The 10529-nt window shown below is 33.6% G+C and overlaps 1 protein-coding gene across 1 annotated transcript; it reads right to left on the bottom strand.

Moving 5' to 3' along the window:
• Window positions 1–4586: 4586 nt before the first annotated feature.
• Window positions 4587–9998, bottom strand: LOC139502566 (uncharacterized). The gene is made up of 5 exons (XM_071292071.1): window positions 9855–9998; window positions 8010–8203; window positions 7326–7428; window positions 5269–5376; window positions 4587–4958 (listed from the first exon to the last, which is right to left on the bottom strand). The coding sequence occupies exons 1-5, from the start codon at window positions 9904–9906 to the stop codon at window positions 4681–4683; spliced, it is 735 nt and encodes a 244-aa protein (XP_071148172.1). The 5' UTR covers window positions 9907–9998; the 3' UTR covers window positions 4587–4680.
• Window positions 9999–10529: the final 531 nt, after the last annotated feature.

Here is a 10529-nt window from a genome sequence, read left to right as displayed (position 1 = left end):
AGACAGATTAAGAAAAAAAGCGATTAAATATAATTGTGAAAATAATATTATGAAGTACAAAAAACAACGAAATAAGGTAAATAATATGAAAAAAATCGCCAAAGAAAATTTTGAAACAAATTTGGACTGTCTAATATCAAAACAACCCTCAAACTCAAAAACGTATTGGAAATTAATGAAAACGTTTATTAAATCCAAAAAAGGTTCAGAAACCATACCCCCTCTCCAAAATATTATAAATGATAATGAACTGAATGATACTGTATATGAAGATGAGGAGAAATGTAATTTGTTGAACAAATATTTTAGTATGATTTCAAAATTAGATGAGGATCATGTTGATTTGCCCGAATTTGATACAAAAACTAATAGTAAGTTTTCAGATATTCAAGTAAATATAAAAGAGGCCCCTCATGGGGGGGGGGGGGGGGGGGGGGGTCCTAGTAATCACATAATCACCATTTTTTTGCCAATATAATCACATAATCATTAAATATTTGCTTATCTTTAGTAATCAAATAATCATAAACTAAAAATACAGTCCTAGGTAATCAAATAATCATGAAATATTTGGCTTAATAATCAAATAATCATTAAAAAAACGGCCAAGTAATCACATAATCAAAAACCCCATGAGGGCCCTCATAAAAGAAATAATAGATATTATTCAGATATTAGATCCAAACAAAGCATCTGGTCCTGATGTGATCAGTCATAAGATGCTAAAGCTGTGTCCAGAAAAGGTAGCAGTTCCACTCCATATTATATTTAATAAATCCTTAAGAGAGGGAATATACCCAACTAGCTGGAAGATAGCAAATCTGATACCCATTTTCAAAAAGGGAGATTCATCTTTGCCATCAAATTATAGACCGATATCCTTAATTAGTTGTGTAGGAAAAGTTATGGAAAGAGTAGTGTTTAAGCACTTATACAATCATTTAAAAGCTAATAAATTAATTTATGAGTATCAATCAGGATTCCTCCCTAAAAATTCAACTGTTCATCAACTCTTAGAAATATATAATTGCATATTAAACTCTTTGGAAAAAAAAGATATAAATTGTTTTGTATTCTGTGACTTCTCTAAAGCTTTTGACAAAGTTTGGCATAGGGGTCTTATATATAAAATGAAAGCTTATGGTGTTGACGGAAACGTATTGAATTGGTTTCAGGATTATCTACACGACAGAAAACAGAGAGTAGTATTAAATAACTCGTCTTCTTCCTTCTGTAATGTCTCAGCTGGTGTCCCCCAGGGATCAGTTCTGGGCCCTCTTCTTTTTGTCTTATATATTAATGATATTGCTGATAAGCTTACTTCACTGTGTCGGCTATTTGCTGACGACACATCATTCAACTATTCTGGTAACGATGGAGAACAGATTAGATCTGTTATTGATCGCGACTTGAAAGAGCTGGATGTTTGGTCTTCTAAATGGCTTATGTCATTCAACCCAGATAAAACCGAAATTATGATTTTTTCAAATATTGAGACTCCAGACCTCAGCTTTTCCTTAAATGGTAAAAATATACCTTTAAGTACATCTCATAAGCACCTGGGAGTTAATTTCAGTAGTGACGCAAAATGGAACAATCATATTGAAAGTATAATTACAAGTGTAAAGAAACACTTAAATGTTTTACGTAAACTTAAATATCGATTATCTCGAAATAATTTAGAAAAACTATACTTAGTTTTTATTAGACCCATTTTCGAATATGCCACGGAAGTGTGGGATAATTGTGGAATAGGCTACTCAAATAAATTAGAAAATTTACAATTGGAGGCCGCAAGAATAGTAACAGGTCTACCAATATTTACAAAAACTGAAACTTTATATTCTGAGGTTGGCTGGGAATCTCTTTTTGAAAGAAGAAGAAGAAGAAAATTACAGATGTTTTATAACATGAACCAAAAGCATGCACCAGAATATCTATGTAATCTTGTACCTCCTTGTGTTCAAAGTACAACCAACTACCCGTTGCGAAATGGTCAAGATATTATTGTTCCATTTTGTAGACTTTCCCTTACTACTGAATCGTTTATTCCCTCTACTATACGTGAATGGAATAAACTTGATCCAAAAATTCGCAGTGTCGACTCTATTTCTAAATTTAAGAAAGAATTAAAAAACGATAGTCTAGTATGTAAAATTGAAACGTTTTATTTGTACGGCCCAAGGAAATTAAATATTACCTTAACGCAATTGCGATGTTCCGCTTCATCTTTAAACAATGACCTATTTAGAGCTAACATTATAAATGATCCCTCTTGTCATTGTGGGTCCGATATTGAGGATGTCTACCATTACTTTTTCGTTTGCCCAAAATACACATTATGTAGGAAAAACTTATTCGATAACCTTAACTGGCTATCTGAAAACTTTGTTTTAGATACAAAACTATTAATTTGCGGACACTTGGAACTTTCGAACGAACAAAATATTCAAATTTTCAAACATGTTCAGAATTACATAAAAAGGTCAAACAGATTTCTTATGCCTTGATAGAGCGTTATTATTGCTGACACGGGACGTCATCGTTGCCATCAATCCACAAGTCATCGTCACAGAAGTATACGATTTTTCAAACTTTCTTTTTCCTTTTTTACTTTGTCTCCTCTTTGTTCACCTATGAAAGCTAGTATTATATTGTATAAACTGTTTGTTTTATATGCATGTCCATTATATTATACTATTATTGTAACTTTATATTGTATTATGGAGAAGACTTCATAAGTATGATTTACTTGTGTCTAATCCATTTTGCTTTAATTCAGCAAATAAAATATGTTTAAACTAAATCTTACAATCCTTCCATACACCGAATACTAGTATACTAGACCTATTGCTTATAGTATCTGAGATATAGACGTTTCGTCCCCGAGGGTATCACCAGCCCAGTAGTCAACACTTCGGTGTTGACATGAATATCAATAATGTGGTCATTTTTATAAATTTCCAGTTTACAAAACTTTGAACTTAACGAAAAACCAAAGGTTTTCTTATCCAAGGCACAGATTACCATAGCTGTATTTGGCACAACTTTTTGGAATTTTGGATCCTCAATGCTCTTCAACTTTTACTTGTTTGGCTTTATAAATATTTTGATATGAGCGTCACTGATGAGTCTTATGTAGACGAAACGCGCGTCTGGCGTACTAAATTATAATCCTGGTACCTTTGATAACTATATAAGACTTGACCACCAAAACTTAACCATGTTCACTTATCTATGAAATGAGGTCGAGGTCAAATGAAAACTGCCTGGCGGGCATACCTTGCAACGTACGCACATACCAAATATAATTATCATTTTACTTATAATTAGAGAGAATTTAACATTACAAAAAATCCTAACTTTTTTCAAGTAGTCACTGAACCATGAAAATGAGGTCAAGGACATTGGACATGTGACTGACGGATCGTATCATGAGGCATCCATTTACAAAGTATGAAGCATCCAGGTCTTCCACCTTCTAAAATATAAAGCTTTTAAGAAGTTAGCTCACGACGCCGCCGCCACCAGATCACTATCCCTATGTCGAGCTTTATGCGACAAAAGTCGCAGGCTCGACAAAAACTACATGGTCATATATGTACCGGCAATATCGTTCTGTTTCAATAAGTGAGATAAATAATTCTAAGATTGACTAATAAATATTCAAAAACTAATCACTCAGAAGGTTTCATCAATCTTTTCTGATGAAAAACAAAACAATATGATTTTCTACTTGTTGTTTTATCTTTACGTCTGATGTGTTTTGGAGTCCAAAATTTGGACTAATATAGATGCTCTTAGTTTGAAACAAAACTGAACTACTGTTTAGTTTATTCCACTGACCAGGACTGAAGTCATGTAGTGATTACACACGATCGTGTCTACATGTACTGTGAAGGTACAGCGTAATTCTAACAACTGTTTATTTTTCATTAGAGAATTTTGTAAGCAGTCTTCCTCCATGCAGAGACATATTTATCTTGTGTATATTGTGTATCTCAGCGAAGTTCCTCTAAAGGGAAAAGACGGCGTAAAGTTGAAAAACACATCCAAATAACGTTACCAAGCATGCTGTCAACAAAATAAAATCGAACAACTATACTACTTAATAAATATTTTATTGGTTTTTGTTGTAGTTTGTTGAGTTTTTTTTATTGGAAGGGATTGTCTTTGGGGTTGGGGTTTTTTTTGGCTAAAAAACTTGCAGTTGGTTGGATTTTTGCTTCTCCCTTTTACTCTTCAGTTAGTTTATTGACAATTTTTCTAGGTTTGGAGGGTATTCAGAGCTTGTTTAGTGTAAAGGAACATGTCTATTGTTGAAGACCACATGTTGACCTCTGATTGTTTTATTTCCTTTGTGTATGTGACCCCTTCCCCTCTGGTATGAGTTGTAAGTTGCCCATCTTTTTTTTTTGTATATCCAACGAACATCTCGTTTTAATCATATGAAATTTTCAATGACATGCGATTCCGATATAACCACAATTTCTCTAAACAGTTTAGAGAATGCCACTTATTTTACATTTCCATTGTTAAACATGTCCACGCAATTTGCATTTAAATGACAGAATTTAGAGCAAAAATACATTATCATATCTTTAATTTGTATTTGTGATAAGCTTGAAAAGTTGTAAAGTCAGCACACAGTTGGACGGAATATCAACTTATCAACCGTATTCAAGATGTTGGTTGGTAAAGATCACAGTTGTACTGATTACATTTCCATGCCATAGCACACTGGATGATGAACGCTTTACAGCCAGGCACGTGAGAACAGTAGAACGCACAGTCAGTCTCGTGAGATACAGCTTTCGTATGGGCGATATGTTTAACATACTGCGTCAAATCCTGTTGTTTGGGTGGCCATATTCTTTCAAACAGCAGCGTAGGTGGTTCCTGTGGGTTCGCAACTGACTTGTTAAAAAGATCACTTTCGATGTATGCCATTGCTAATGCTACAAAGAATATAAAGATATTTTCATGGACTGTAACTAACAATCAAGTCCACATATCATATGAGAAAAAAAATTAAAACACTAACTATCCGCTTCGTTTGTTGTGAGTTTTCTTCATCTTTTTTTTTATCGGATTCAATTTCTTTATCATATCTTTCTTTCTATACAGAAACTATTATACCGTTTAGGGAAGTCAATACGAACGATGATAATGTTATTACGTAAAGCTAAAGACATCCTATACCTTATTTACTTCTTTTCATTAAAGTCGTACAGCTAGCAGGGAAGTAGGTATACAATAGATACTTACAACTCTTACAAATGAAGCCTGGAAGTCTATCCCAACATTCTTTGAAGACAACAATTCCATCTGCATTCAGAGCTCCACATATATCTTTATTGGATATTGGTGCATTTCCTGCAATCAAACTGGACATGTTTATACAGCAAAATATTTCTAGTCCAAATGCAACAGGATACAAATATTCGTAACCATAGTTTCATTGAAAGATTAAAAATTGCAATGTACATAGAAATAGCAAAATTCGCTAGTTTCAAATATTATCAAGGAGGTTGTTTTGCTCTATTCAGGCGCATACCGGTATTTTACAAATGTCTAGCTAGATGAGACCAAAAAATCATATACATATATACCCGTGGTATTTTTGCGCCTGTCCCAAGCAGGAGCCTCTGGCTTTTGTTAGTCTTTTATGATTTAAAATATTACTGTTTATTATATATATTTCGGAGTTTAGAATGACGTCCATTATCACAGTACTATTATACATTTTTGTTTAGGGGCCAGCCAAAGAACTCCTCCGGATGCGGGATTTTCTCTCTGTATTACAGACCCATTGGTGGCCTTCGGCTGTTATCTACTCTTTGGTCGGGTTGTTGTCTCTTTGACACATTCCCCGTTTATACTCTCAATTTTATAAGTATGTAATACGCGTGCATGTCTGGTGGTCTTTATGGATTTACGCAGCCAAGTAACGTTTAAAGTGACTTATAGGTCCAAAGGACCGGGTGTTGATACATGTAATTAAAACCGCTTATCGAAATATTGTTTATTGTTATAAAACACATGTCACTAAAATAAACAATTTGGTATTGGTATTGGTATATATATTGTTCTTTCACTATGTATAACTTGATTCTCATTCTTTATTTCTTCACAGCGTGATTTTCACCTATCAGATAGACTGCCCATCCAACAAAGTAACCCAGGACAGTTAGATAAATTACTTACTTCTAGCGATCTTTTCGGTTCTGTTCATATCTAGTGTCTAGTCTCTATAATACTCTTTAGTTTAAACATATTTATTTATAGTGGATTGAGAAACAAGTTTTCCAACTTATATTAATCCTTTTTCACTTTGCGGGTGCGAGTGCTGCCTTGTAGCGGCATTAGCCTGCTCTTTTTCGAAATCTACAAGGGTGTCTTTAACGTGCAAGAGATATGGCTCTCTCTTAACACTGGTCAGCCATTTATCGTCCCCTTCCGACGGACTATCATCGTTTCATCAAGACCATACTCGAAAAATGGTGTCACGGGAGAGCCGAAAATTAAGTCCCTGAAATTTTCATCCCAGACGGGAATCAAACCAGGAACCTTTTTGTTAGTAGTCCGATGCACTAACCACTACGGCTCTCTTCTTTCACAAGTTCTTATCAAACCGAAGTTCTTTACTTAATCAAATGGCCATTCGAAAAATCTAAAAAATTTCGTTCCCTATTATTAATGTTAAATGCTAGATTGTCCCTTTTGTATTTTCGGCCTCACACTTTTTAGACGGCAGTGATATTCTGTAGTTTTTTTACTTTTTTTACCAACTCGTTCGCTAGTATGGTGTATTAGATTTCCTGTGTATAACTGATAAATATTTATGTCAGGGATTTCGTTACAACATATAACTGAAAACCTAGACAAAACTGGTCTGCAAGTTTGGGTTTGCGTGCAAAATATCACAACATACCGGTATTACATCTTAAATGTTTGAGACGATGTTGTTTATAGAGCACGTTAATTTAGATATGATCCATGTAAATGAATAGGTTTTCAATTTTTTCATCGTTGTAAGATTGTTGATACTTATAGTTTAGAGTTCCACAGGGTCGCGTTTTTTTCTAAGACTGCATTATAGTTCATTTACACTAAACATACTGGAAACAACAATGATTTACATACGAAGTACTGTTTATACATCAATTCACGAACCCTCGGAATTGCATTATTAAGCAAACTATACTGATACATCTTCTATAGACTCCGGAAAATTTGCAAAACATTGTAAACAATCTTCCAATCAAAAAGTCTTACCATTTTCACATTTGCAGCTTTTTAATATTCAACCAATCTAAACTTACCATTTTTGTCCATGTCAGACATGGATCCATCTAACCAAATCCATTCTTTGTCTTTGTTTGGTTTCGGTATAAGTCCTATCCATACAAGATTCTTTGTGAAAGGCTGAAATAGTTAACACACAATACACAATAATTTTATTAACTAATCAATTAAATAATAAAAGAAAAATAAATGCAATTCGATGGAGCGAATACTGTGTATCTGTAGCCGAAAATGGACCAAAAATGAGCTAGCCACATTCAGTCGTATGAAGCAAAATTGAACAAGCAAATTGAATGACATTATATTTTACTACCACGAAAACCCAGATCCACCGTGTATATCATGGCCGAAGAAAAAAAACAGTCTCTCTTTTATTATTATTGAATGTTTGGACTTTTACATGTTCTACAGGACAAAACGACTAGACTGTTTTTATAGATAAAATATCGGTTGACTTGATAAGCCTTATCACATATATTCTTTTAGAACTGGATAGGATTCATTTGAAATTCACATATTTGTCTACTTGTATTAAGTTATTAATAAGACCAAAAAAAAACAAACTAATAACTTATTTAGTTTCAAGTTTGAGGACATAAATTTCATTTTTTGTGTCTATGTATCTGATTTAAAAAAAAAACTATTTTCAATGGTTGAAAAACTGTTATATAGGTTTGGAAATAATAAAAAATAATACTAACCGGAAGTAGTGTGGTTGTTATAAAACTCATTTCTTCCTCATTCCATACACTGACTAAGACAGAATCCTTGTATGTACTACATATATCCTTGGCGACAATGGCGTCGACTGGGTGAGGGCTGTATAAATAACACATCTGGTTATAGTACAACCAACCTTCCTCACAACCATCTGGTGTATAGTTTATACCTACAACTTAAATGTTAGCATAAATGTTTAATAGTCATTGATGGTAAACAAGAAATACAAAGGTTTATAAGAGGAGGTTTACTTCATGTTTTTAATTATATGTAGAAATTGACGGTTAGAGTCTGTTGAAAATAAGACAAAAGAGAAAACCTCATGCTGAAATGTCGCATTTGCTCCCAAGCATGTAAAATCGCTACCATTCTAGTACCTTATTTGAATGGGTATACTCGTGAAGGGACAGTGCTTCGTTCTCGACAAAATAAAAGCTCTTTGTTACAAATATTGATGCCATTTTAGGTGGTCAGTAGCATGGAAAAATTACTACATCTATCCAACATACTTCTATTTTTTCAGTTGCAGTCTAAGTTTCAACACTTCAATTCGACCTATTTGCTCCGAAGCATGTACAATCGCTACCATACTAGTACCTTACTTGAATGGGGATGCTCGTGTAGGGACAGTGCTTCGTTCTCGACAAAATAAAAGCTCTTTGTTACAAATATTGATGCCATTTTAGGTGGTCAGTAGCATGGAAAAATTACTACATCTATCCAACATATTTCTATTTTTTCAGTTGCAGTCTAAGTTTCAACACTTCAATTCGACCTACTCTCTTTTAAGAACCTATATTTAATCCAGTGATCGTCCTGAATACGTAATTGTATGACTACCGTATAAATATTTGCCATCAGCCGTCACCCAAACAAACAACAATCAATAGATGCTGTACTTGTTGTTAACATCACCAAAGACAACCCACCACCGTATTTTTACTTACCATGATTGAAAGACAGGTGCCACCACTGGACCAGGAACCTCAAAACTTCCCAGGGCGCCTGGTTTCATTCCAAGTTTATATGAGTCATTTTTCGAAATCTTTATTTTTCGACGCAGTTTCGTGGGTTGATGTTCGTGTATTCATTCGTATTTTTTACTATTGGAGATGGATTTTTCTATCTTTTTTGCTGATTGACAGAAATAAGAGTAACTCTCTTAAATGTCATGTATACGGGCGTCATGTATTAAATACGCCTCCGGGTGCGGGAATGTCTCGCTACATTGAAGACCTGTTAGTGACCTTCTGCTGTTGTTTTTTTCTATGGTCGGGTTGTTGTCTCTTTGACACATTTCCCATTTCCATTCTCAATTTTATTTATTTGTTTGCAAATACCAATTTCAACAACAATACTTAATTGTTATTTTGTTGTAGAAAAAAGATAACATTGGAGTCAAGGGAAAAGAGACACAAAATAAAACGTTGTTTGAAAAACGTTCTTCTTGCGGAACAAAAGGGTGATCGAGGACATATTTTAAAAGTGTTCATGCTAAACTCGATTTCCCTTTCTCAATCCACTGACCCATCAGGAAGCATCATTTGTAGGATGAGTCATTTTTATTAAATCTCATATAGTTACATCTAATATGAATGAATGAGTTACATTGATAGATAATTGAGAAGTTAAAAAAAACCCACTATAATCATTTAGGAATATACAAGTAAATCTTAAAAGCAAGTTTCTGTTTTCGTCTTTTTTCTTTGCTGTTCAAAGTATAAAGAATCTCAAATCATTTAAAACCAACAACAGAGACCAAAGATGTAATTCATTTTTTTTGTAAAAAAAAGTCTGCTTGCAAAAATTAATTAATTAGATCTTACCTAATATGAATGACTTCAATAAAACGACCCATGCGATCAAAGAAAACTCCATAACTAAACGAAATCAATAGTTACAGACATATATGATGTATGCCTTGCCAAAAATCATTTTCATTCATGTGAACATCCATCGATTTCCCACAAGCCTTGTAAGCAGACCATTAAATTTCAAATGTGTCTTGGTGTGCTGGAAATGAGAATATTGGGAAACACATTTCTTTTCATCATCTTACAAAAGCGAAAGGAAAATTAAATCAAAATTTGCCTTTAGATTTTTATCTTTACAAATGAAGAATTGGATGTCACTATTTCTACACATCATTGTTTGTTTGTACGTCTTCAATTCATGTTTGTATATTTGGGAAAAAGGATTAGGTGAAACCCAGTTAATTCGAAAAATTGAAGCTTTTTTCTCCATGAAATTGTTTAAATATTCACAAATAAAAAAAGATAAATAATGGAGACAAATCGTTATGATAAATAAATGTAAACCACTCAACCCAATTTAACTCTCCAGCCGTAAAGTAAAACTGTCAATATAATGACCACCAACAGAAAAAAGACCTTTCAAAAACGGTTCTGAAATTCATATTGCCAGTAATGAATCAGTTTATGCTCATTAGGTATCGGGAAAAATCAAAAGGGCTTGTTTCACTTTTATTCTATGAATAATAG

The sequence above is a fragment of the Mytilus edulis genome, chromosome 1 (assembly GCF_963676685.1).
Source record: "Mytilus edulis chromosome 1, xbMytEdul2.2, whole genome shotgun sequence".
In the NCBI taxonomy this organism is placed as follows: Eukaryota; Metazoa; Mollusca; class Bivalvia; order Mytilida; family Mytilidae; genus Mytilus; species Mytilus edulis.
Note: the sequence above shows the minus strand (reverse complement) of the source record. Positions and strands in the feature narration are given on the sequence as shown.

What these genes read in the sequence shown, in the direction of transcription:
- LOC139502566 (XM_071292071.1), bottom strand. Translation starts at nt 9,906, where the DNA reads ATGGAGTTTTCTTTGATCGCATGGGTCGTTTTATTGAAGTCATTCATA. An exon ending in TAACAACCACACTACTTCCG is followed by an intron (nt 7,429 to 8,009) that starts GTTAGTATTATT and finishes TAACTATTTCAG; the next exon opens with CCTTTCACAAAGAATCTTGT. An exon ending in AGGCTTCATTTGTAAGAGTT is followed by an intron (nt 4,959 to 5,268) that starts GTAAGTATCTAT and finishes TATTCTTTGTAG; the next exon opens with CATTAGCAATGGCATACATC.